Source organism: Canis aureus, chromosome 7 (genome assembly GCF_053574225.1).
Source record: "Canis aureus isolate CA01 chromosome 7, VMU_Caureus_v.1.0, whole genome shotgun sequence".
NCBI classification, from domain to species: Eukaryota; Metazoa; Chordata; class Mammalia; order Carnivora; family Canidae; genus Canis; species Canis aureus.
This window is the reverse complement of record NC_135617.1, coordinates 9842580-9869841: the sequence shown is the minus strand read 5'-3', so window position 1 is coordinate 9869841 and position 27262 is coordinate 9842580. Positions and strand designations below refer to the sequence as shown.

General features: G+C 41.7%; 2 protein-coding genes and 1 pseudogene across 4 annotated transcripts in view; 1 reads left to right on the top strand and 2 right to left on the bottom strand.

Annotated features, from left to right (window-relative positions):
- Positions 1-27262, top strand: part of LOC144317060 (uncharacterized) — a 105094-nt gene that overhangs the window by 71788 nt on the left and 6044 nt on the right. Inside the window, exons 3-4 of one of the 3 annotated variants that reach the window (XR_013382929.1) lie at positions 21470-21575; positions 22586-24616. Coding sequence is in view for 1 of the 3 variants with exons in the window: in XM_077902940.1 (XP_077759066.1) it covers positions 21470-21575; positions 24487-24616 (236 nt within the window). In the remaining 2 variants the exon portion in view is untranslated. Of the gene's footprint in view, positions 1-21277; positions 21416-21469; positions 21576-22585; positions 24617-27262 lie in introns of those variants that run through there. The other 2 variants (XM_077902940.1, XR_013382930.1) reach the window with 2 other exon arrangements.
- On the bottom strand, positions 1528-20451 carry LOC144317866 (cytochrome c oxidase subunit 1 pseudogene; annotated as a pseudogene).
- Positions 22297-27262, bottom strand: part of PREP (prolyl endopeptidase) — a 117906-nt gene continuing 112940 nt past the window's right edge. The window contains exons 14-15 of the mRNA XM_077902926.1: positions 26909-27065; positions 22297-23100 (exon numbers count right to left, since the gene is read on the bottom strand). Of these exons, the coding sequence (XP_077759052.1) occupies positions 22806-23100; positions 26909-27065 (452 nt within the window). The 3' untranslated portion in view covers positions 22297-22805. The remainder of the gene's footprint in view (positions 23101-26908; positions 27066-27262) is intronic.

Genomic DNA, 27262 nt, shown 5'->3' with positions numbered 1-27262 from the left:
AGCAATTAGATAGTTGTTGATTAGTTGGCTAGGTTGTAGGAAATGTAGTAATTAAAATTATGATAACCCTATCATTATTGGGATAATGAAAGAAACAAATCGATTTTTATTTACTTTTTCTCTCAAGGGGTGAAATACTCCAGTGTGTTTGTTGTTTTTAATTTTGGGTTTGATGGGTCATAGATATTTGAAATCTTTAATTAAAATACAACAAATAGGGTTATAATAATAATTATTTTTTAAAGGTTTTATTTATTCATGAGAGACACAGAGAGAGGGAGAGAGGTAGAGACATAGGCAGAGAGAGAAGAAGGCTCCATGCAGGGAGCCTGATGCGGGACTCAATCTTGAGATTTCAGGATCATGCCCTGAGCCGAAGGCAGACACTCAACCACTGAGCCATTCAGGCATCCCGAAAGGGATAAAATTATTGATGTGTATAGTTGTGGCATATCATTAAAGAGAAGCTTAAACTCTGTCTTTATCATTAACCTTTTAAAGGCTAATGCTACTTTTTAAAAAAAAATTATTTTTATGTTTTATTTGGGGGGTGGGGTAAGAAGGAGAGGGAGAGAGAGAATCTTAAGCAGGCTCCATACCCAGCACAAAGCCTGACATGGAGCTTAGTCTCATGACCCTGAGATCATGACCAAAGCCAAAAACCAAGAGTCAGACACTTAACTAAGCCACCCAGGTGCCCCAATGCTACTTAGCTTCTTAATGATATCACAGTATAGTTGCAGATAAGTTTTCTAAGTGTTTAGTAGAATTAATTCAAGAATGATTGGTATAAAACTGATTTGAACCACAAATTTCTGAGCACTGCCCATAATATAGGTCTAGATGTATAGGTATTAAGGTTGTTTGATTTAATTATCTGGGGATGGCTCATGAGTGCAGGGTGTCTGCTAATGCGATTAATATTTGGATTGTTATTTCTATGGGTGAGACAACTTGGTTGTCAACCTTTACTACTTGTAGTTCTCCTCGTTTTAGGTCTTGTGTGGAGATCAAAGTTTAAGAAGCCAAAGAAGTCAGGAAGTAGAAGTCAAAGCTTAAGTCTTTATAGGCCATATATTCATAGCTTCAGTATCATTGTTGGCCCATAATTTTTCCAGTTAGTGAGGGGTTGTTGATCTCATGTGTTATATCAAGAATTCATAGTGGTGGTAGAGCAATTAGGATTAGGATAATGATTGGTATCCATATCCTTTCTACTTCTTGCACATCTATTGTATTCCTGTGGGTTAATTTAGCTGTTAATATTAGTGAAATGATATAAAGACCTAGAGAATCAATTAAGAATATGATTACGTATGGTCGTGAAAGTGTAGGTAGTGTTCTATAATGGAGGATGTTGCATCTTAAAAGCCTAGTTGAATGGATATGCCATGGAGATATAAAGGACTTAATGCCGTAATTTAACTTTGATAAGTTTTGTAATTTTTACTAACATTTCACTACTAAGAAATACATAATGGTTATGGTATTGGCTTGAAACCATTTTTAGAGGGCTTGATTTCTTTCTTATTGTAGGCATATGTAAGAGGGTTCTTCAAATATATAATATTACGGAGGGCATCCATGTAGTCATTCAAGATTAGTGTTAATTCCACTGTTGCTATTTTTCTTTTAAATGCAAATACTTCTCAAATTATGAAGATAATTGATATTACTGCTGTTAAGAAGATGAATGAACCTACGTAGTCTTTCATGTTGTGCATGCATCTGAATAGTCAGAGTAATGTCAGGGCATTCCTAAGAGGCCCTGAGTGGGAAGAAAGTTATATTACTTCCAATTACTATGATTGTAAAGAGGATTTTTGCCCAAGTATGATTGTTACTGTGTAGCCTGTAGAAAATAATGGGAGTCAGTGAAGAAATCTTCCTATGATGGTGAATAAATGCTCCTGTTGATAATATGTAGTAAAAATGTGCTACTCTATATTATATATCTTGGAGAACAATGTCTAGGAATGAATTGGCTAAGATAATTCCTGTTAGACCTCCTACTGTGAATAGGAAGATAAAAACTAGGGCTCATAGTATGGCTAGTGATCATTTATTGTTGCCTCCATGAAGGGTTGCTAGTTAGCTAAATACTTTTACTCCTATACAGTTGGCAACAATTCTAGTAGCTGATGTAAAATATGCTTATGTGTCAACATCTGTGCCTACTGTTAATATATGATGAGATCATACAATAAAACCTAGTAATCCAAAAGCTATTGTGGCTCAGACTATTCTTATATATCCAAAAGGTTTTTTTTCCTGAATAATACATAATAATACATGAAATTATTCCAAATCTAAGAAAGATAAGAATATAAACTTTGGGACATCTGGAGAATCAAAATCAAAATAGGTATTGGTATCAAATTGGGTTGCCTCCTCCTATATGATCAAAGAATATGGTGTTTCAGGTATGGTCTGTTAGTAATATGGTAATTCTGGCTGCTAAGACTGGATGTGATCTCAGTAGCAGGATGGCTGGGATCCAATGAATAAAGGGGCTTAGTATTGAGATACCACTGGTGGTTTCATATGAATGATTGTGGTAATATGATTGATAGCCACTAAAATCGAGGATACACATAGGTAGAGAAGATAGTTAAATTGACTGAGGCTCCTAGTGAGCTAGGTTGCTGGCTGGGGGTGTGTATACTGTTCAATTGGTTCCTGCACCTGCTCCAACTATTAATGATGTAAGAGCAGAAATGATGGTGGTATTAGAAGCTCACGTTATTTATTTGGGGGAATGCTATATCAGGTGCTCTGATTATTAAGGGGACTAAACAGTTTCCAAACTCTCCAAGTATAATAGGTAATACTATAAAAAAAATTATCATGGATGCATGGGCAATTATAAATTAGGTGGTCTCCCAGTAAAATTCCAAGTTGGCCAAGTTCCACATGGATTAAAAGGCTTCAGGCAGGGGCACCTGGGTGGCTGTGTTGGTCCGACTCTTGGTTTCAGCTCAGGTCATGATCTCGGGGTCCTAGGATTGAGCCCTGTATTGGGCTATGCACTCAGCATAGAGTATGCTTGTCCCTCTCCCTCTGCTCCTTCCCCTGCACTCTCTCGCTCTCGCGAATAAATAATCTTAAAAAAAAAAAAAAGGCTTCAGGAAGTTTCTACTATTCTAGTTTATGCACCAAATAGTAGGTATAGAGTGCTAGTATCTTTATAGTTTGTTAAGAATAATCAGTTTATGAATATAAGTAAAATGGCTGAGTAAGCATTAACCTCTAAACCTAAAGACAGAGGTTGAGTCCTCTTTTTGCCAAACCCTGTGGTGAATATCATACTGAATTACAGATTCAAAGGAGCAGCTTCAACTCTGCTGGGGCTTCTTCTGCTTTTTTGTTCCCCTAGATGGTGGGAGAAGTAAATTGAAGCCATTGAAGTCGATTAGGGAATTTAACCATTAGCTAAAATTTCATGGGGTGGAAACCTATCAGTCTAGTAAGGTTTTAGCTTACTTAAAGAATTTGATTTGTGTTCAGTTGATGTAGGATAAAGTCTTGCAATCCTTGTACTTTTTAGGCATTAAGTGGATACACTTGCTTAGGGCTTTGAAGGCTTTTGGTCTTTTCTAACCTAAATTCCTACTCCAAGATTGATAGTATTGGTGTTAGTGGGAGGATTATTGTTGATGTTATAATTAGTAGTGTTAAAAGAGTTAATCATTGTGTACTTTCACATTGTCCTTTTTATTTTTATGTTGCTTCTTGATGGAAATATAATTAGTGATGTGAAGTTAATTGCATGTAGAAGTACAGATTGAGTAGTGCTATATAATGTCTATCAATGTTGATATAATAAGATCATTTTTTGTCAGTTGCTTGATGATTATCCATTTGGGCAGGAATCCCGAGAGAGGAGGAAGGCCTATTGATAGTATGGTGGTTAAGATTAATGTAGTGATTAAGGATATTTTGTTTCATATGTATGAGAGTGATAGTGTTGTGGAGGATGAATTATATATAATAATATGAATGTGGTGAGTATCATGATGTAGATTAATAGATCTATTAATCTATTTACTTAGATTATTATATATTATACTTAGGATATTATACTTAGGATATAAATTGTGATAGGTGTTATTCATCTTGCATGAGCAATTAATGAATAGGCTATGATTTTTCATATATGTGTATGGTTAAGTCCATCTCATCTTCCAATTAGAATTGATGTAATAGCTATGGTTAGAATTAAATTTGGATTAATGGATGATGAGATTTGGTATGAGATTGGTGCAAGTTTTTGTCATGTTAGTACAATTAGGCCTGAAGAGAATGGAATTCCTTGTGTTACTGCAGATGCTCAGAAGTGGAAAGAGGTTTTATAACGAGAGCTATTGTCACAATGGTAAACAGATGCTGTTGATTATTTTTGTAATTGTTCTTTGCCCAAAGTATATTAAGTTAATAATAGCTGTTATAAGAAGTATTGATGTGGTTGGTTGTGTTAGGAAATATTTAGTAGATGCTTCTATGGCTCCAGGGTTAAATTCTTTTATTTAAAATAAACTTATTTATTTTGAAGCCAGTTTAGTCAGTCCATGAGAGCTTGTTATCACAATTATAGTTTCTGAGATAACAGTTGTTATAATAATGGTAAAGGTGAGAAGATTTATTAGCATGGGAAGGATATTAACCAATATTTGGAGGTTGGGTGGGCCCAGTAGCTTCTTTAGCTGACTTTATTAAAGAATATGCTTTAATTAATTTGTAATTACTAGGAGTAGGTTTGATTCCTATAATTCTAGGAATAATAGAAATAAAATTATTTCTATTAAGGTAATATAATAAGATTTAAACCTCTTATTTACTCTATCACAGTAACTCTTTGTCAGATGTATTTTTAGGATTGTAGTATAATACCTGATATAATGATAAGCAAGGATATGTGTCACATAGAAAGGGTTAATGTAGTGAAATAAAGTTTTTCACAAGAGTTCCATTAGTTAGTTGTATTGGAATTGTGGGTAAGAGGCCTGGATTCATGGAAAGGTATGCTCAGTAGGAGGGTTTTAACAATGAAATTAACTGTATATAGTTCTGGCATGTAGGGGCTAGGGATATGATTGTTGCAAAAATGTTTATTAGGAGGATTTTGGCCTATTCTGCTCGTAAAAATAGGGCAAGTGGTTTGTATTCAGTGTTCAGTGTTAGAGGCAGTGACTAGGTTCTCTTTCTCCTTCTGTTAGGTCGAATGGAGCTCAGTTGGTTTCTGCTGGGGCCGAAATGAATCATGACCATGGCTAGTGGTCGTGTTGGAAAAATTAATCCTACGTATTCCTGATTAATGTTGATAGTGTAAGCAATCCATTCATTAGTAGCACTAATATTAAGATAATTGCTAGAGTCACTTCACATGAAATTCTCTGTGCTACTCCTTAGCTCCAATTAATGCATATTTGAATTTGAGGCCCATCCAGATCAAAGGATGAAGTATATACTGAGCTTGATATAGCTAGCATGTATAGTCCTCCTAGGTTTATATTGATTAGTGGCTGGGTAGAAGCAGGGGAATTTATGTTGTAGGGGCTATGGTGAGGGCTAAGATTGGTTCAGTAATGGATATGGATATTGATGATGTTAGCATTTCATTGGTTCTTTAATGAATAGTTTTAGAGCATCAGCAACAGGTTGGAACAGACCATGAGGTCCAACAATGTTTGGTCCTTTGCAAATTTGTATATATCCTAGCACTTTTCATCAGTGTGAGAAATGCTACAGCAAGTGGGGTGGGGATAACCAATGAGATAATGTGGATTATAAATATTTTGTTAGGACGAGGAATTGAACCACTAGGCTTAAGTTTTACACAATTACTGGGCTCTGCAACCCTTATAAACCCTGTTCTTGGGCAGGGTAGACATAAACTAACTAAGACTATAAATAATCTATTAGTTTGAAGATGTCTCCCACTAATGAAGTAGGCTTCATTTCTCTTGTCCTTTTGTATTGGGAGAAATTTATAATAGAAAGAAACTGACCTATATTATTATGGTCTGAACTCAGTTCTTGTAGGATTTTAATCATTGAACAAATGAACTCTAAATAGTGGTTGCACCTTGGGATGTCCTGATACAACACTGAGGTCAGAAACCCTATTGTTGATATGAATGAACTCTAGAATATCCGAGGTAACTTGTTCTGTTATCTGAGGGTAACTTGTTCTGTTGATCAATATGTTCCATCAATAAGCGATGTAATATTTTGACTAGTGAGTTTATATTTTAATCACTCAGAGGTTATTTTGTTCTTAAGGTCACTCCAACCAAAATTGCTAGTCCATTTACAGGCTTGCTATCCCTCATCACTTGATATTATTCTAGGTCCCTCAAATTATGCTCACATTTAAAATTCTTTTTTTCATTTTGCCCATATGTTTGTGTGAGTTCCACTGCCCTGTCTTCCAGGTCACTGACTCTTTCTTCTGCTTTATCTAGTCTGCTATTGAACACCTCTAGTGTGTTTTTCAGTTACTGTATTCTTCAGCTTTATGACTTCTGTTTGGTGCTTTCTAATATTTTCTATCACTTTGTTGAAGTTCTCTCTGTGTTCATGTATTCTTCTGTCAAGATTGGCGAGCATCCTTGTGACCATTACTTTGAACTCCTCATCAGGTAAATTACTTATGACTGTTTAGATAAGGTTTTATTATGGGATTTTATCTTGTTTGTTTGTTTTTTCCTTTGGAACATATTTCTTCCTCATTTTGCTGGACTCTGTGCTTGTTTCTAGTATGAGGTGAAAGAGTTCTCTCTCCAACTCTTTTTTTTTTTTTAAGATTTTACTTATTCATGAGAGACATAGAGAGGCAGAGACACAGGCAGAGAGAGAAGCAGGCTCCATGCAGGGAGCCCGACATGGGACTCGATCCCAGGTCTCCAGGATCAGGCCTTGGGCTGAAGGCAGTGTTAAACCACTGAGCCACCAGGGCTTCCCTCTCTCCAACTCTTGAAGGAGTAGTCCCAGGAGGATTGGAGGTGTGTTTCAGTCAGCTGTCTGTGCAGTACCCTGGCGGTGGTAACCTACCCAGAACTGCCTCTCCAGTTGTTTTAGCTACGTGGGGCTCAGAAACACAAGCCCCCCAGTCACAAGAGCCAGGTGTTCAAGGATTATCTTCTGTGGGGATTGTATGCAGCTGTTGAATCTAGTGGGATGAGGCCATGGGGGCGCATAATATGTCTTTTTATTTCTTCTTTGACTCTTGATGGCTCAGTGGCAAGTTGTTTAATCTTCACATATTTGTGAGTTTTTTAGTTCTTTCCTTGTAATTGATTTCTAGTTTTGTACACTGTGATTGGAAAAGATGCTTGATATGACTTCAGCCTTCTTAAATTGGAGACTTGTTTTGTGGCCTACCATGGTCTGTTTTTGAGAATGTTTTATATATATATATATTTTTTTTTTTTTTTTGAGGAGAATGTGTGTTCTGCTTTTGGATGGAATATTGACATGGTATATGTCCACTCCATCTGGTCTAATGTAAGTCAGGGTTTCCTTATTTTCTGTCTGAATGATCTATACATTGATGAAAGTAAGGTATTAAGATCTTCTACTATTGTATTGCTGTCTATTTCTCCCTTTATTTCTCAAAGTCTGTGAATCTTTGTGTTATATATTTAGGTATTCCTGTTTGGGTGCGTAAATGTTTTTTTTAAAGATTTTACCTGTTTATTTTAAAGGAGTGGGGAGCAGAGGGAGAGAATCTCAAGCAAACTCCCTGCCGAGTGCAGAGCCCTACGTGGGGTTCAGTCTCACAATCCTGAGATCATGACCTCAGTCAAAACCAAGAGTTGGCCATTTAACTGACTGAGCCACCCAGGCACCCTGGGTACTAAATATTTATAAATGTTATAACCTCATGTTATATTGACACCTTGATCATTATGTAATGAACTTCTTTGTATCATTACTGTCTTTGTCTTAAAGTCTGTTTTGTCTGATATAAGTATAACCACCCTAGATTTAATTTGGTTTCATTTGCATGGGAATGACACCCATTCCTTCACATTCAGTCTATATGTGCTCTTCTATCTGAAGTGCGTCTCTTGTAAGCAGCAGATAGATGGGTCTTGTTTGCTTTAAAAATTTTTTTAATTTGCATATAGTTGGCACACAATGTTACATTAGTTGCAGGTGTACAAAACAGTGATTCAATTTCTCTATATATTGTGTGATGCTCATCATGAGTGTAACTACCATCTGTCACCGTACAACACTATTACCGTATCATTGATTATATTCCCTATTCTATGCCTTTTATTCTCATGACTTATGGTACCATAACTAGAAGCCTGTATCTCCCACTCATCTCCACTTATCTTGCCTATCCTCCTATCTGATTTTCCTGTGGTAACTACCAGTTTGTTCTCTATATAGGTCTGATTCTGATTTCTGTTTGTTTATTCACTTATTTTGCAGATTCTACATGTGAGTGACATTATACAGTATTTGTTTTTCCCATTCTGACTTATTTCACTTAGTATAAGACCATCTAGGTCCACCTGTGTTATGTAAAATGGTAAGACCTTGTCCTTTCTTATGACTGTGTAATATTCCCTATCCATTCATCTAGTGATGGACACTTAGGTTGCTTTCATATCTTGGTTACTGTAAATAATGCTGCACTAAACATAGGGGTGCATATATCTTTTTGAATTGGCATTTTCATTTTCTTTGGGTAAAAAACCAGTAGAGAAATTATTGGATCATATGGTATTTATATTTTTAGTTTTTTAAGGAAATCTCATACTGTTTTCCACAGCAAATGCACTAATTTCCTTTTCTACCAACAGTGCATGAGAGTTCCTTTTTCTTCACATCCTCACTAACACTTGTTATTTCTTGTCTTTCAGATTTTAGCCATACTGACAGGTGTAAAGTGATGTTTCATTGCAGTTTTGATTTGCATTTCCCTGCTGATGATTGATGTTGAGCATCTTTTCGTGTGTCTGTTAGCCATCTGTATGTCTTCTTTGGAAAAATGTCTATTCAGGTCCTCTGCCCATTTTAAAATCAGATTATTTGGGGTTTTATGGTGCTAAGTTGTAGAAGTTCTTTATATGTTTTGGATATTAACCCCTTAGTGGATATGTCATCTGCAGATGTCTTCTGCCATTTGTTAGGTTGCCTTTTTGTTCTATTGATGGTTTCCTTCACTGTGCAAAAACTTATTTTGATGTAGTCCCTTTATTTTTTGGTTTTGTTTTTTATTTCCCTTGCTAAAGAAGACATCTAGAAATATGTTTATAATAGGCTAGCATCAGTGACATTACTGCCTGTGTTCTCCTCTAGGATTTTTATAGTTTGAGGTCTCACATTTAGGTCTTTAGGATATTTTGAGTTTATTTTTGTGTATGGTGTGAGAAAGTGGTCCAGTTTCATTCTTTTGCAGGTAGGTGTCCAGTTTTCCCCAGCGCAATTTGTTGAAGAGACTGTCTTTTCCCCATTGTATATTTTTGCCTCTTTTGTCATAGATTGACCATATAAAGCTTGCATCTACTGCTGGACTGTCTGTTCTGTTCCATTGGTCTATGTGTGTCGGTACCATACTGTTTTGATTACTATATCTTTGTAGTATGTCTTGAAATCTGGGATTGTGATACCTCCAGCTCTTATTTCTCAAGATTGCTTTAGCTATTCAGGGTCATTTCTGTTCTTATACAAATTTTTGCATTATTTGTTCTAATTCTGTGAAGAATGCCATTGGAATTTTGATAGGGATTGCACTGAATCTCTAGTCGGTTAGGGGAGTATGGAATATTTATTCTAAACCATGAATATGGTGTATCTTTTCTATTTTTGTTATCTTTGATTTCTTTCATCAGTGTTTTGTGGTTTTCAAAGTATATTTCTTTTTTTTTTAAATTTTTTTTATTTATTTATGATAGGCACACAGTGAGAGAGACCGGCAGAGACACAGGCAGAGGAAGAAGCAGGCTCCATGCACCGGGAGCCTGACGTGGGATTCGATCCCGGGTCTCCAGGATCGCGCCCTGGGCCAAAGGCAGGCGCTAAACCGCTGCGCCACCCAGGGATCCCCTCAAAGTATATTTCTTTAACCTCCTTGGTTAAGTTTATTTCTAGGTTTTTAGTCATTTTAGTGGAATTGTAATTGTTTCATTCATTTTTTTCTTTTACACTATTGGCATATAGGGACACTACTGATTTTTTAGGTATTAATTTTGTATCCCACAACTTTACTGAATTCATTTATTACTTCTAATAGATTTTAGGTGGTGTCTTTCAAGTTTTCTATGTATAATATCATGTCATCTACAAATGGTGACAGTTTGATTTATTCCGTACCAATTTGGATGCCCTTTATTTTTTTGTTTTCTTTTGTGGCTAGGACTGCCAGAACTATATGTTGAATAAAAGTGTGAAAGTGGATATCCTTCTCTTGTTCCTGATCTTAGTGGAAAATCTGGCAGTTTTTTCACCATTGAATATTATATTAACTGTGGGTTTTCATACAAGGCCCTTATTTTGTTGAAGTGTATTACCTCTAAACCTACTTTGTTGAGAGTTTTGATCATGAACAGATGTTGAATTTTGTCATATAATTTTTCTGCATCTATTGAAATGATCATATGACTTTTACCCTTCACTTTTATTGATGTGATATAGCCTGTTAATTGATTTACAAATAGTGATATTATTTGATCATGGTGAATGATCCTTTTAGTGTATTTTTGAATGTGGTGTGCTAATATTTTGTTGAGGATTTTGCTTCTATATTCATCAAGGATATTGGCCTGTAATGTGTGTATGTGTATGTGTGTGTGTGTGTGTGTTGCCCTTGTTTTGGTATCAAGGTAATGCTGGCCTCATAGAATGTATTTGGAAGCTTTCCTTCCTCTCTTTGGAATAATTTGAGGAGAACAGTTATTAAATCTTCTTTAAATGTTTGGTAGAATTCACCTTTGAATCCATGTGATCCTGGACTTTTATTTTTGGGTAGGTGTTTTTTTTAAAATATTTTATTTATTTATTCATGAGAAACACACACAGAGAGAGGCAGAGACACAGGCAGAGGGAGAAGCAGGCTCCATGCAGGGAGCCCGACGTGGGACTTGATCCCGGGACTCCAGGATCACACCCTGAGCCAAAGGCAGACGCTCAACCACTAAGCCACTCAGGCATCCCATATTTTGGGGTAGTTTTTGATTACCAATTCAATTTTGTTGCTAGTAATCAGTCTGTTCAGATACTGTTTCCTCTTGATAAAGTTTTGGAAGATTGTAGTTCTAGAAATATATCTATTCTAGGTTGTCCAATTCATTGGCGTATAATTTTTCATAGTATTTTCTTATAATCCTTTGTATTTCTGTGGTGTCCACTGTTAATTCTCTTTCATTTCTGACTTTATTTTGTGGGTCCTTTCTGTTTTATTTCTTCATGATTCTGGATAAGGGTTTATTAATTTTATCTTTCCAAAGGATCAGCTCTTTCATTTTTTGTTCCTGTTTTTAAAAAATCTTTATTTCATTTACTTTTCCAAATTTATCATTTCCTTGTTGGGCTGTGTTTGTTCTTTTTCTAGTTCCTTTAGGTGTAAGGTTAGATTTTTTAATTAGAGCTTTTACTTGTATCTTGAGGTAGGCTTGTATCACTATATATTTTTCTCTTACAACTGCTTTTAGAGGGCACCTAGGTGGCTCAGTTGGTTAAGCACCTGCCTTTAGCCCAGGTTATGATCCCAGAGTCCCAGGATCAAGCCCCATGTTGGGGCTGAGCAGGGAGCCTGCTTCTCCATCTGCCCTGCCCCTCTACTGCTGTCCTGTCTCTTTCTTTCCCTAAAAAAAGAACTGCTTTCATTCTGTCCAAGAGATTTTTTTTTAAGATTTTACTTATTTGAAAGAGAGAGAGGGAGAGAAAAAGAGAATGAACAGGGGGAAGGGCAGAGGGAAGAGTAGATTCCCCACTGAGCAGAGAGCCAGACCTTGGGGGTGGGGGCTTGATCCCAGGACCCTGGAATCAAGACCTGACCTGAAGGCAGATGCTTAACCAACTGAACCATCCAGGCGCCCTTGTCCCAGAGATTTTGGACTGTTGCGTTTACATTTTCCTTTGTCTCCATGTATTTTTTAAATTTCTTCTTTGATTTCTTCATGGCCCCATTGGCTGTTTCATATAATTTTTTGTGGTTTTTCAGGTTTTTTTTTTTTTTTTTCTTGTGATTGATTTCTAGTTTCATTGTGGTTGGGAAAGATGCACAGTATGATTTCAGTTTTCTTAAATGTATTGAGACTTGTTTTGTGGCCTGCTCAATCCTGGAGAATGTTCCGTGTGTACTTGAAAAGAATGTGTAGTCTATTGTTTTTGGATGGAATGTTCTGTATATAGCTGTTAGGTCCATCTGGTCTAATGTGTCATTCAAAGACACTGTTTTCTTATTGATTTTTTTTGCCTGGATGATCTATCCATTGATGTAAATGGGGTGTCCCCTACTATTATTATAGTATCATAAATTTCTCTCTTTATGTCTGTTAGTATTTATTTAGGTGCTCCAGTGTTGGGTACATAGGTATTACAATTTTTTTTTAATTTTTATTTATGATAGTCACAGAGAGAGAGAGAGAGGCGCAGAGACACAGGCAGAGGGAGAAGCAGGCTCCATGCACCGGGAGCCCGACGTGGGATTCGATCCCGGGTCTCCAGGATCGCGCCCTGGGCCAAAGGCAGGCGCAAAACCGCTGCGCCACCCAGGGATCCCAGGTATTACAATTATTATATTCTCTTGTTGGATTGATCCTTTTGTCATTATATAATGCCCCTTTTTTGTTTTTTTGTTACAGTCTTTACCCTAAAGTCTGTTTTGTCTGGTATAAGTATTGCTACCCCAGTTTTTTTTTTTTTCCCACTTCCATTTACATGGTAAATGTTTTTCCATTCTTTTACTTTCAGTCTCTATGTATCTTAAGGTCTGAGGTGTCTCTTGTAGGCAGCATATAGATGGTTGGTTTTTGTTTTTTACCCATTCCACCACCCTATGTCTTTTGATTGAAGCATTTAGACTATACATTTAAAGCAATTATTGATAGGTATGTACTTACTGCCATTTTGTTCATTGTTTTCTGGTTGATTTTGTTGTTCTCCTCTGTTCCCTTCTTCCCTTGCTCTCTTTCTTTGTAATTGATGAATTTCTGCAGTGCTATGTTTGGCTTTTTAATTTTTGTGTATCTATTGTAGGTTTTGGGTTTTAGATCACCATGAGGTTCATATACCATCCCAACTATATAGCAGTCTGTATTAAGTTGATTATCATTTAAATTCAAACAAATTCTTTTTTTTAAAATTTTTATTTATTTATGATAGTCACACACAGAGAGAGAGAGAGAGAGGCAGAGACACAGGCAGAGGGAGAAGCAGGCTCCATGCACCGGGAGCCCGACGTGGGATTCGATCACAGGTCTCCAGGATCGCGCCCTGGGCCAAAGGCAGGCGCCAAACCGCTGCGCCACCCAGGGATCCCTCAAACAAATTCTTTAAAAAATCCTTTTACTCCCTCCACATTTTATGTTTATGTTATCATATTTTATATCTTTTTATTCATAATTATGGCCATTTCTTTTCCACTTAAAGTCCCTTTAACATTTCTTTTAAGGCTGGTTTAGTGGTAATAAACTCCTTTAACTTTTATTTGGGAAATTCTTTACCTTTCTTTCAGTTCTGAGTGATAACCTTGCTGGTTAAAGTATTCTTGTTTTTTTCCCTTTCAGCACTTTAAACATATGATGGCACTTTCTGTGGCCTGCAGTTTCTGCTGAAAAATCACCTAATAGTTTTATAGGGTTCCTCTGTATATAACGTTTTGCTCCCCTCTTGCTGCTTTTAGAATTATCCTTTAATAATTAAAATATCAAAGGTTAAAGATAATGTGTCATGGTGTGGCCTTCTTTGGGTTTATCTTGTCTGAAACTCTGTACTTTTTGACCTGGATGTCTTTTTTTTTTTTCTCCTAACTTAGGGAAGTTTTCAGTTATTATTTCTTCAAATACGTTTTCTGCCCCTTCTTTGTCTCTTCTTCTGGGACCCTTATAATGTGAAAGTTTCTTTGTTTGATATTGTCTAAGAGGTCACCTAACCTGTCCTCATTTTTATAATTTTTTTTTCTCTTTTTGCTGTTCAGTTTGCATGTTTTTCATTAACTCATGTTCCAGATCACTGATATGTTCTTCTGCATCAGCTAATCTTTTGATTCCCTATAGCATATATTTTTTTTAAATTTCAGTTATTGTATTCTTCAACTCTGGTTCTTTTTTGTATTTTCTGTGTCGTTACTGCTGGTCTCATGAATTCTTCTATTCTTCTCTTCAGTCCACGGAGCATCTTTACAATCATTACTTTACATTTTTTATCAGGCATATTGCTTATCTCCATTTCACTTAGTTCTTTTTCTGAGGGTTTGTCTTGTTCTTTCTTTTGGAGCATATTCCTCTGTCTCTCCATCTTGCTTGACTTTCTTTTTTGTTTCTATAGATTAGCAGAACAGCTACTTCTAAACATGAAGGCATGGTTTTACATATGCTCATCCCTTATGTGGACTGTGTGTGCTTGGTGACTTTGGATGGCTGGCTGAAGGTGTGGTTGGTGTGGGCCAGAGGTCTTGGGGCTCTCCATGCAGTAGGCACCCTGGTAGGACAGTTGACACTGAAGTGACCACAAGCCAGAGGTCATGGGGCTCTGTGCAGCAGGTGCTTTAGCAGGCTGTCTAAGTTGAAGTGGATGCAGGCTGGGGTGTCCTGGGACTCTACACACTGAGGGTACCCTGGTAGGACAGTGGACCTGAAGTGGGTGCAAGCTGGGGTGTCCAGGGACACTTTATGCAGGGGGTGTCCTTGTGGGGTGGCTGGAGCTGAGGCATTGTGTGGGCCAGGAGTTTCTGGACTCTCTGTGAAGAGGGCACCCTGGCAGGACAGCTGAGGCTGAAATGGTGGCAAATCAAGTGTTCCAGGGCTCTATGCACAGAGAGGGCATATTGGCAGGATAGCTGAAGCTGAAGTGGGTGTAAACCGGGGTTTTCCTGGACTTTGCACAGAACATGCCATGGAGGAGTGGCTGGAGCTGGAGGTAGGGTACAGGCTTCGGGGCTCTGGAGTACTCCATGCAGGGGGCACCCTGGCAGGACAGCTGAAGCTAAAGTGGGGATGAGCGGATATGGTCCATGGGCTCTCCACAGAAAATGTGCCCGAGCAGGACAGCTGAAGCTGAAGTGCTTATAAGCTGGGGTGTCCTGGGGTGTCCTGGGGTGTTCAGCACAGGGGATGCCCTGGCCAAGTGACTGGAGCCAAGGCTCACATGGGTGGAGGTGTTCTGGGCCACTCTGCATAGAGAGTGTGCCCTGGTGGGGTGACTGGAACTGTGGTAGGCACAGGTGGGTCCCCAGGGTGCTTCAACACAGGGCACACTCTGGTGGGGAAGCTGGATTTCAATCCAGTGGCAGTCAGGAGGTACTAGAGCTCTCTAAACTGAGGGTACCCTAGTATGCTGCCTGAAGTCCAAGTGATATAGGCCTGGAGTATTCCAGGATGCTTTACACCTGTGTCACCTTGGTACAAAACTTGGAGCTATAATGAGTGCTAACCAGGGATTTCCAGGTATGCGTTGCCCTGTGGCCACCTTGGTGGGATGGCTAGGCCAGGGTGGGCTAGAAGCCAGGGGCTCACTGACAGGCAGGCTGGTTAGTGTGCCTGGATTGTACCCTGGCACCAGGGTACAATGATGCCATTTGCGGCATCAGGGATGGAAGGTTCCTTGGTTAATATGTCTCCATCTCTCTTGCTGTTCTCTTTTGCCATCCCATCTTCTGTTGTGCAGAAGCTATTCAGTTGGCCCTCAGTTCTTTGGAGGAATTGCTCTATAATTAGGTGTGATTTGTTGTGTTTCATGGAGAAAGTGAGTTCAGTGTCTTCCTACATCTTGGACTGGAATCCTTGATGGGTCTCATTTTTTTTTATCCATTCAGCCACTTTGTGTCTTTTGATTGGAGAAGTTAGCTCATTTATATTTAAAGTAGATCAACAGGTATGTATTTATTCCATTTTGTTCATTGTTTCCTGGCTGTTTTGAAATTCCTTTATTCTTCTCTTGCTCTTTTTGTTGGTGACTTGATGATTTTCTGTGGTGACATGCTGAGATTCTTTTCTCTTTTTGTATCTACTATATGTTTTTGCTTTGTGGTTACCATGAGGCTTATATAAGACAACTTATAACAGTATTTTTAAAAAAGATTTATTTATTTATTTGTGATAGACATAGAGGCAGAGACACAGGAGGGAGGGAGAAGCAGGCTCCATGCCGGGAGCCCAATGCAGGACTCGAACCCAGGACCCTGGGATCATGACCTGAGCCAAAGGCAGAAAATAAATCACTGAGTCACCCAGGTGCCCCTACCTTTGTCTTTTAACCTTCATACTAGCTTTGTAAATTAACTCACTGTCTTTATGTTAGAGTATTCTGAGTTTTATTATATATTTACCTTTGCCAGTGAGATTTATACGTTCGTATGTAGTCCTATTACTAATTAGCACCCTTTTTCCTTTCCTTTCTGCATTTCTTGTAAGGCTGGTCTAGTGCTGATGAAGTCCTTCAGTTTTTGCCTATCTGGGAAATTCTTCATATTTCCTTCAGTTCTGAAGGACAACTTTGTCAGAGTACAGTTGACGCTTCCTTTCAGCACTTGGAATATACTATGTCCCTCCTTTTTGGCAAAATTTCTGCTGAAGAATATGCTCACAGTTTTAAGAGAGTCCCTTGTATGTAACAAGTTGTTTTTCTCTCATTGCTTTTTAAGATTCTCTTTGTCTTTAGCAGTTTATTTAATTTTATTTATTTATTCATGAGAGAGAGAGAGAGAGAGAGGCAGAGACACAGGCAGAGGGAGAAGCAGGCTCCATGCAGGGAGCCCAACGGTGGGACTCGATCCTGGGGCCTACAGGATCACACCCTGGGCCGAAGGCAGCGCTAAACCACTGAGCCACCCAGGCCACCCTGTCTTTAACAGTTTAATTATGTGCCTTGGTGTGGATCTCTTTGGGTCCATCTTTTTTAGAACTCTCTGGGCTTCCTGTATCTAACTGTCAACTTCCTTCCCCAAGTCGGAGAAGCTTTCAGCCATAATTTGTTCAAATAAATTTTCTGTTCCCTTTTCTCTTCTTCTTCTGAGACCCCTGTAATATGAATGTTGGTCTGCTTGATCTTGTCCCATAGGTCCCTAAAATTTTTTCATTCTTTTTTTTTTTTTTTTTTTTTTTTGCTACTCTGGATGAGTTCCACTACCTGTCTTCAAGTCCACTGATTCCTTCTTCTGCTTTATCTAGTCTGTTATTGGATAATCTAGTGTAGTTTTTAGTTTAGATATTGTATTTTTTCCCCTCTGTGACTTTGGTACTTTCTTATATTTTCTATGTCTTTGTTGAAGTTTTTTTTTCTTTCTTTGTTGAAGTTCTCACTGTGTTCATCCGTTCATCTTCCAAGCAAGGTGAGCATCTTTAGGACTGTTAACTTGAACTTTTTATCAGGTGAATTACTTATCTCTGTTCCATTAAGGACTTTTTTAAAAAAATATTTTGTTTATTCATGAGAGACACAGAGAGAGAGGCAGAGGGAGAAGCAGGCTCCCTGTGGGGAACCCAATGTGGAACTTGATTCCAGGTGCCTGAGGGCTTTTACTGGGTTTTATCTTATTTTGTTTGGAATATATTCTTGTTTGTTTTTCTTTAAATATCTGTTGTTGTTGTTGTTGTTTTAATGTATTATATAAACGGCCACCTCTCCCAGTCTTGAAGGGATGACCTCATGTAGGAGATGAACCTTATTGCTTAAACCTACCCTAGCTCTTAACTGTCTCCCAAACCTTTGTGATTGTCCACGCAGCCTACTGTAGTGTTAGTGGCTTCCAGTAGGTGAGGATTTACCAAGATTTGTCGGTGTCCCAAAGGGGAGTATCTCAGTCAGCACCGAGATTCAGGCTGATTGGAAGCCAGACCCTTAAGACAGCAGTTTTTAAAGTATACAAACACATCTCTTTCAGGGGAAGACTGGGAGATGGGCATTTCTGGGTGTTCCCTCTGTGCTGAGCCTTGGGGTATTAGCCAGTTAAGAACTGTTTTGTTAGGGGCACCTGGGTGGCTCAGTGGTTGAGCAACTGCCTTTGGCTTAGGGTGTGATACCGGGTCCCAGGATCGAGTCCCACATCAGGCTCCCTGCATGGAGCCTGCTTCTCCCTCTGCCTGTGTCTCTGCCTCTCTCTCTCTCTCTCTCTCTTTCTCTCTGTGTCTCTCATGAATAATAAAAACAAACAAACAAACTTGTTTCTTTGTTTGCTACTGTTCCATTAATGCAGAGACACAAGCCCTGTAAATACAGGCACCTCTGGCCACCAGAGCCAGGCTATCAAAGCAAGTGATATGGCCACAAATGCTGGAAACTCTGATGACCTGGGTCGGAGCAGAGGGAGCATGATGATGATACTGCCAGCCTCCCTGGTGTCCAGAGGGGATGACAGTTGGCCCTCAGAAGTGCTTTTAATGAGAAGTTTGCCCTTCAGGCCGCAGTTAGGAAGATAAGCTAATAGGCCTCTTCCACAGAAATACTGGAGGTGCATGGAGGACTGCTGCTTCTGTGCTGTGCCCTGGAGAGGAGGGAGCCGGTGAAGAACTGCTTCTCCATTTGTTGCAGTCCTAGGGGACCCACACATGTAAGTCCCACTGGCCACCAGAGCCAGGTGATCAAGGGTTGTCCCTTAGCAGCTGCAAAAACCAGGACACCAGATATGTGCATAAGTACCCTTCTAGGAAATACCAGTGACCCAGGGGGAGGCAGAGGGAGAGTATGAAGATGGCTCCCACTGGCCCCTGCAGTCTTTAGAATATTCCAGGAGGGTGCTAGATGCCAGATGTGTATTGAGTTAGAAGCCTGCCCCTCCCTCAGGCCAAATCTTTAAGATAAGCAAACAGGTGTCTTTCACAGGAAGACCAGACACTTTTCAGTTGGCTGCCCCCCCCCCCCCCACCTCGCTGAGCTCTGCGGGTGGCCAGGGCATGAGCCCTTTAAGAACTGTTTCTTGGGTGGGTGAAATGGGTGAGGGGCCACAAGGTACAGATTTCCAGGGGGGTGTCACGTACAGCATGGTGACTATAGTAACTAGCATTATACTGTACACTTGAAAGTTGCTGAGAGATCTTAAAAAAAAAAAAACTATTAGAAATGTCTATTTTCTCATGGACATTTTATCTTTCAAATTAAAAATGTGAGCAGACTATGGAAACCCAAAGTGCTTCTCAGCTTGCTATGGCCTGTGGGTCTCGTGGCTACAAACCCCACTGGCTTTCAAAACTAGGTGTTTTGGGGGCTTGTCTCCTAGATGCAGGTCTTAAAAGTTGGGATGCCAGATATGGGGTCCAGGCCCTTCACTCAGGGAGAAGCTTGGGGTTGCGAGTTCCCTCCTGACTGTGGGGGTGGCGGGTGCTTAAGGGAAGATTGTGTCTCAGCCTCTCCTGCCATCTCATTTGCCCAGTTTGTAGGGGTTGCTCATCTAGTTTTTCTTTCAGAGGATATTGTTCTGTGTGTAGCTGTAGGTTCAGTGCATTTGTGGGAAGAGAGAAGTTCAGGATCTCTCAGGTCACTATCTTTTTTTTTTTTTTTTTTTTTTTATTTATGATAGTCACAGAGAGAGACAGAGAGAGAGAGGCAGAGACATAGGCAGAGGGAGAAGCAGGCTCCATGCAGGGAGCCCGACGTGGGATTCGATCCCGGGTCTCCAGGATCGCGCCCTGGGCCAAAGGCAGGCGCTAAACCACTGCGCCACCCAGGGATCCCTCAGGTCACTATCTTGAAGGAGAACCCTCTTGCTTACTCTCAATACCAAATGGGGTGTGTGTGTGTGTGTGGGGGGGGGGCGTGAGAGTGCAGACTCCAGGGCCAGCTCCGGGCTCACCGCCCTCCCAGTGCACTTCTGGCTGAGGAACTTGGGCTCTTGCCAGGGGGTGGGGGAGTAGCACGTGGTTTGTAAGGTTGCTTGGGGACAAGTAGCCATGCAGAGTGCTTAGGGCTGGATGCACAGGGCACTCCGTGAAATCATTTCTCCTCTTTCTGGAGTGTCAGCTGCATGAAGGTAGGACTTTTTTACTTTGTACCCCCAGCCCCTAGAATGACTGCATGGAGGACATGGCCAAATATTCCTTCCTCGTTGGCCTCCGCCCTCAGCCCACTGGCCTGAGCACCCCATTCTAGTCCGACTTTTGCTTTTTTAGATTCCTCACAGCTTTCCATCTGCCCTTCACTCATCTCTGAGTCTTTGTGACCTTTCTGGGCAATGGCTGCGTGGTGTGTCCTGGGGAACTCCCCAAGGCTGGTAAAACTGTCTGAGAAATACAGATTGGGGACAGGCTTTCTCAGCTGAAATGTAGCCTTTGCAGCCATTTGTGTGCAACTGCCTGTGTTTTAGTGGGAGTAATAGGAAAACGCAATTGCCAAGTTTTACACTAGACGTGTACATAGCAAACATCAGAAATGTGACTTTCTTTCACTCGGGTAGCAAATGCTCTATGGCACGTGTAGCAAGTTAGACCACCTGTACAATGTGTGTGGCTTTTTTTTTTTTTTTTCCTTAAACACCATAGACCAATGTAAGACAGAGCAGAGGGTCAGAGCCCTGGACAGAGGAAGGTGGCAAGTAATAGGGAAGGGCAGCTGAGACCTGGGAAGGGGCCAACTTCATATACTTCCAGTGTTGAAGGCTTAAAAAAGCTACCTTCGGTGTGTGGGCTCAATTGTCCTGCTAAAGTCTAGATGTGAAAATTAGCTTGGGAAAGAGAACTCGCAGTTGGAGGCCAGTTCTCCGGTAGGCACTTTTCGGAGTGTATTATACCCTTTATTCCTAATTACCACTTGCTAAATTGGAGTTGAGACTGGAGCCTGGGCTGAGGTTCTTTTTTTTTTTTTTGGTTCTTCTGAAGCTGAGGCCACACCCACGGAGTTTTCACTTTCCACTGTGAAGTGGAACTCAGTTCTGGGCAAGCTCGGAGATGCTCCACACTGAGTGGAAAGAGCTCGGCTGTCTGTACCTCAAACCACCCAGCTGGTCTAAGAAGAAGGCTGCCTCTAGCTTTATCTAGGAGAATGCATTTTTTTTTTTTTTCCCTGCCATGCTCCGGTCAGCAGGTACGTGGCAGGTAGCCAGTGCTAGTGTCTCTCTGCGGAGGCGGTGATGTCAGTTCTGCACGCGCTGGGGGCTGGGGGTGCGGTGTCTCTGGGGTGGGGTGGCAGGGGGAGGCTAGAGTGTGTCATACGTTCAAGGGCAGCTACAGTGCATATGGTGCTTATTAAAATGAATAGAACATGGGATTCCAGAGGAGAAAAACCAAACCAAGTAGCCACCTTTCAGGTATGCTTGATATGTAGTGATGCACTTGATAGAAAACTGTGTGTCTAATTTCAGGCCCTGGGTTTGAGAGGTAGAGCTCTCAAGAAGAGCACCAACAGGTATGATTTGGAAAACAGCACTTGGCTTATCTGGAAAAGTACAAACTCACGGAACGATGAAGGTAAGTGGTTATTTCTGTCATCTGACGAAGCGAGACAAAGAAAAGATTTTCCTATTATCAATCAGGTCAGCATTTCCCAAACTGATGCCCAAAGGCACAGTGTTTCAGAAGAGGTTAGTGCCCTGAAATTTTATGAACAATAGTTTGGGGAATGGTGTATCCTCCTCCTAAAGACTCGGGGTGGCAGGGACGAGGGACCGAAACTGTTCTAAGTGTGACTATTTCCAAGAAGCGGTCTTTGGGGGAGGGCGGAGGGGAACGGCTTGGGAAATGCCAAAATTTCTGATTTTAAGAGAAGTTTGGAGAAATGTATCGATTTCTCCAATGATTAAATGTATTAATTCTCCAAATGGGGATCGTTAACTCAGGTGAGTTTTATATGCTGGGTACTCCGACGTCCGGGGACACTTTGTAACCAGGTTGACAGACAAGCAGGCCCGTAAGCTGAAGCTTCTGGTCCCCTGATTTTTCAAGAGGAGGCTCCCAAGTCAAAGGAGCCCTGGCTCAGGTCATCGCCGACCTGACCGAGTGGTTAATACGGGAGAGTGAGCTGCCTCTGGCAGCTTCATCCCCATAAGGAGGGGAGCTGGGGGGGCCGCACTCACCTCCTAGGGCTTCACTGTTAGGAAACTACCCGGTACGGAAAGGTGTCTAGTAGGCAAGTGGCGCGATCCAGGGCGAGGGCCCCTCAACACCAAGGAATCAGAAATATAGCCTCCCGTTCTTAAATAACATTTATTATCATTGCAAAGGAGTCTTTTTCAGGAGAACAGTTCTCACATCGAAAGATATACTGGTTATGGGTATAGAAGCGGATTTCACTGAGTGCTCTAGGTGAGGTGGGCCCGACTACGACTCTGGATTCGGCAACCTAATAGTCACAATGCGTTGGCTGTCACTTAGCTATTTATCCAAACATGCCTTTTTAATATTTTTTTTAATTCTTTTTTTTTTTTTTTAATTTTTAATTTTTTTTTTTTTTTTTTTTTTTAAAACATGTGCCTGCACAGGGTGGAAAAAAGAAACGCCAAGGGCCTGGCTAAAAAGGAGAAGCCTAAAAAAGATAAAACTCCCGCGGCGGTTCCGTGGGCCGGCGGTGTGGAGCGCAGGGACCCGGCGTCCGTGGGCGGGGCGGGAGGCCCGGTGGCTTCTCCGCGTGACCGTGACCGTGACCGGTGTGAAAGCCCTTGAGGGTCCCGGCGGCGGCCGGGCCGGGCCCGCGGGGGCCGCTCACTGGATCCAGTCGATGTCCAGGCAGCGCGCTATGAACGCGAACATGTCGGAGACCTCCTCTATCACCTTGGCCGTGGGCTTCCCGGCCCCGTGGCCGGCCTTGGTGTCCACGTGGATGAGCAGCGGGTTGCTCTGCTTCCGGCTGCGGCCCACCACGTACTGAAGGGTGGCGATGAACTTGAGCGAGTGCAGCGGGACCACGCGGTCGTCGTGGTCGGCGGTCAGGAGCAGCATGGACGGGTACTGGGTGTCGTCCGCCTCCGGGAGCCTCACGTTGTGCAGCGGCGAGTACCTGGAAGGCAGAGGCAGGGCCGTGGGCCTGGACGGCCGAGCCCGGGGTCGGGCCCCACGCTGCCCCAGGAGCCCGACGGCCCGGCCCTTGGCGTCCCTGGCGCGCCCGCTGGCCGCGGCTCCTGCACCCTGGGCACCTGCCCCATCTCTGTGGCTCCCACCCTAGAAGACGCGGGAAGAGCCCAGGTCTTTCGAGACGACTCTGACCCTACTATACACACGCATAGGATCTGGAGTGGCTCCATGCTCCTTATGCTGACTTTCTCACTCCTACAAGGGGGCCTGATTTTTGTTGTTGTTGTTGTATTTTTTTTTTCTCATTTTATTTTTTATTTTATTATTTTTTTTATTGGTGTTCAATTTGCCAACATAGAGCATAACACCCAGTGCTCATCCCATCAAGTGCCCCCCTAAGTGCCAGTCACCCATTCACCCCCACCCCCTGCCCACCTCCCCTTCCACCACCCCTAGTTCGTTTCCCAGAGTTGGGAGTCTCTCATGTTCTGTCTCCCTCTCTGATATTTCCCACTCATTTTCTCTCCTTTCCCCTTTAATCCCTTTCACTATTTTTTATATTCCCCAAATGAATGAGACCATATAATGTTTGTCCTTCTCCGACTGACGTATTTCACTCAGCATAATACCCTCCAGGTCCATCCACGTCGAAGCAAATGGTGGGTATTTGTCATTTCTACTGGCTGAGGAATAGTCCATTGTATACATAGACCACAGCTTCTTTATCCATTCATCTGTCGATGGACACCGAGGCTCCTTCCACAGTGTGGCTATTGTGGACATACGACCCAGCAATTGCACTGCTGGGGACTTATCCCAAAGATACAGATGCAGTGCAACGCTGGGACACCTGCACCCCCATGTTTATAGCAGCAATGTCCACAACAGCCAAACTGTTGTTGTTGTTTTTTCATTTTTTAAAATTTTATTTATTCATGAGAGAGAATGAGAGAGAGAGGCAGAGGGAGAAGCAGGCTCCATGCAGGGAGCCCAACGTGGGACTCGATCCCGGGTCTCCAGGATCACGCCCTGGGCTGAAGGCGGTGCTAAACCGCTGAGCCACTTGGGCTGCCCTGTTGTTTTCTAAAAAGATTTTATTTAGTTATTCACGAGAGACACAGACAGAGGGAGAAGCAGGCTCCCTGCGGGGACCTGCCCGATGGGGACTCGATCCCAGGACCCTGGGGTCACGACCTGAGCCGAAGGCAGGTGCTCAACCACGGAGCCTCCCAGGAGTCCCACAAGGGGGATTGATTTTAAGCCACTGACTGTGGATACGCCAGCTGCTGGCCTCTCTTTGGTCGAAAACCTTGAAAGTCAAAGCATATGGCAGCTTTCTGGCCCTTTGCTATTGATACGATGTTTGTTGCAGGCTCAGCAAGGCCGGCTGAGGAGGAGCCTGGGTCCTGTTGGGGCCTCTCACGGGCGCTTGGGGCCCTGCCGATGGTGACCAGCTCCGTGGGGGGAGCAGAGGACGCACCTTCTGCAGGACAACTTTTCAGGCAAGTGAACAAAAGGGTTTTATGAATATAAGTATCGAATTAGATGGCAGGTGAGGGACATCTCTGGATTTCTATCTTTGCGTTTTACTCAATATGGATGTTCCGTTCGTCAAGTATTAATGAATAGAATTGGCTGTTTTCGTAGAGTTTTATTTTGGAGGGTAAATGGTCAAGAACAGTAACACATCTGCTTGGTTAACCAAGTCAAGACTGAAAAGTTCTGGAGTTTTCAGATAAGATTAAGGGGCTGACATGGCTCGGCTTTCTGATCTTATTTCCGAGTGTTCTTGGATTGACCCCAGCCTTCCAGCTAAGTGTTAGTTCTTGGGGAAAGAGGTTTGGAAAATTCTGCCTCCTGATAATACTGCCACCCCTCTACCCCTGAGATTCACATACATGCCATACTGATACATTGAAGATTCTGGAAAATTCTGTATTCATGGAGTGGGGGGAGGGGACTCTCTTTAATCTCAGACCATGCTTCATGGGACATGCAGCTTCTGGTAAGGCCCCCTCTGGCCACACTGATACATTTAAGATTCCGGAAAATTCTGTATTCATCGGGGGGAGGGGGGAACCCCCTTTTAATCTCAGATCGTGCTTCATGGGACATGCAGCTTCTGGTAAGGCCCCCTCTGGCTCCAGAATGGAGTAGGAAGAGAACACAGCCCCATGAGAGCTAGGTTGGAAAATTAAAGTCTAAAGTAGGACTATCACAGACATCTTGAGAGGAAAAATATTTACTTTTCTTTTATTCCCCATATTAATTTTTATATATTTTATCTGAGAGAGGGAGGGGCAGCAAAGGCAGATGCTTAACCAACTGAGCCACCCAGGTGCCCCTTCCCTAATTAATTTTAGAAGCATTAGGCTCCACTGAATATTTTGTTGCCTTTGATACACAATTTGGTCAGTATTTTCTTTACATTATTAGTTTGAACTACAGCTGCTTGATTCAGCTTTTACTGGTATTTGGCAACGAGGGTATCTGTGTGTCTAAAAGTATTCAATGATAAAACTTGAGTCATTTTAGCTGAAGAGCTAAAACCATAGAAAGCCTATAAAATTAAAGAAAAAGCTTGACCAGAGAAATTATTAATGAAACTTAGAGCTGACTGAGAAGCCTGGGACACAGGCTTCTTGTACTGTTCCAAGGGCCATTCCTAACTGCTGATGACGGTCCCCAAACCCCTACCTGTAGAAGTGAAGACTGTGAACAGCCAGAAAAGAATGTGGCTTGTGGTCTTGAGCGTCTAAATGCCTGCCATTTCCTCAATGGTCTCGCCAAAGTGGTTGATGGATGGGAATGAAGTTGTATGATGTTTTAATAATATGATTTTGCAGTTTTAAATATATATGATTATACTGAGGGAACAAAGTAGGTTTTAATGTGCCTGCATATTAATTTATTTATATTTATTTCCGCCTTAAAATCCCATACATAGATGTAAAGTAAAATGGCACCTTTTTCTATTAGGTTTTGATTGCTATGGTAACAAATTACAACAAGTTTGGCAGCTTTTCAAAACAACACAGATTTCTTATCTCCCAGTTCTGTCAGCCAGAAGTCTGGGGTGGCTCAACTGGGTCCTCTGCTCTGGGTCTCAGGGCTGTGAAATCAAGGTGTTGGCTGGCTGCGCTCTTATCGGGAAATTCTGGGAAAAAAATCTGTTCCCAGGCTCATTCAGGCTGTTGGCAGAACTCAGTTCCCATGTGGTTATAGGACCGAGGTCTCCCTTTCTTTGGGGACTGTTGGCTGTTCTCAGCTTCTAGAGGCCCCTCCCCCCGTCTTCAAAGCCAGCAATGGCAGCTCCAGTCCAGCTCATGCTTCCAATCTGACCTCCCTTTCTGCTGCATTCCCTGCCTCCAGCCAGAGAGAGACTGGGCCTACTTCAGTAATCCAGGATTATCTCCTTATTTTCAGGTCAGCTGACTAGTAACCTCACTTTAATCTGCAAAGTCCCTTCACAGCAGCACTCAGATTAGTGTCTGACTTGAAGAGACTGGGGGTGGGGGTGGGGGTGGGGCAGGAATCCGGGGGTGGGAGGACATCTTTAGAATTCCCCATCTCTGTAGTTTGTTGTTCTTGTTAAAGACCGGATCAAAACAAGGAAGACACGTAGGTACTCCCATCACTTCCCCTACTTTCTGCAGTAAATGATACGCAGATATGAGACACTGAAGGGGACAAAGGGTCAGACGCTTATGCTTTTGACTGTTCAGGACTACGATGTCAAAATCGTTAGCAACACACACACCCACACACAGGTATCAATATGAATGAAGACTTACTTGATAAGCCATTCAAAGTGTTGTTTGCTGTCCGAGCACCCGTAGTCGGTGGTCCAGGCGTGGCCGATGGTGTATTTATGGAACTTCAGCATGTCCATCACTCCAACTTGGGCAATAACACAGCCAAAGAGGTCAGGGCGCTGATTTGCACAAGCGGCTGAAAACCAAGACAGAAAGGAAAAGGATAAACATCTAAATAAATAAAAACAAATCAACACTTTCAATACTTTCAGAACCACGGTTGCCTTCTTTCCTAGAGCACAGGAAGAAACTATAATAAACCACCTGCCTAATGGCCACAAGCTTTTATCGAAGGGGCTGGATATTCTCACCAGTGGTAGAGACTTACTACTG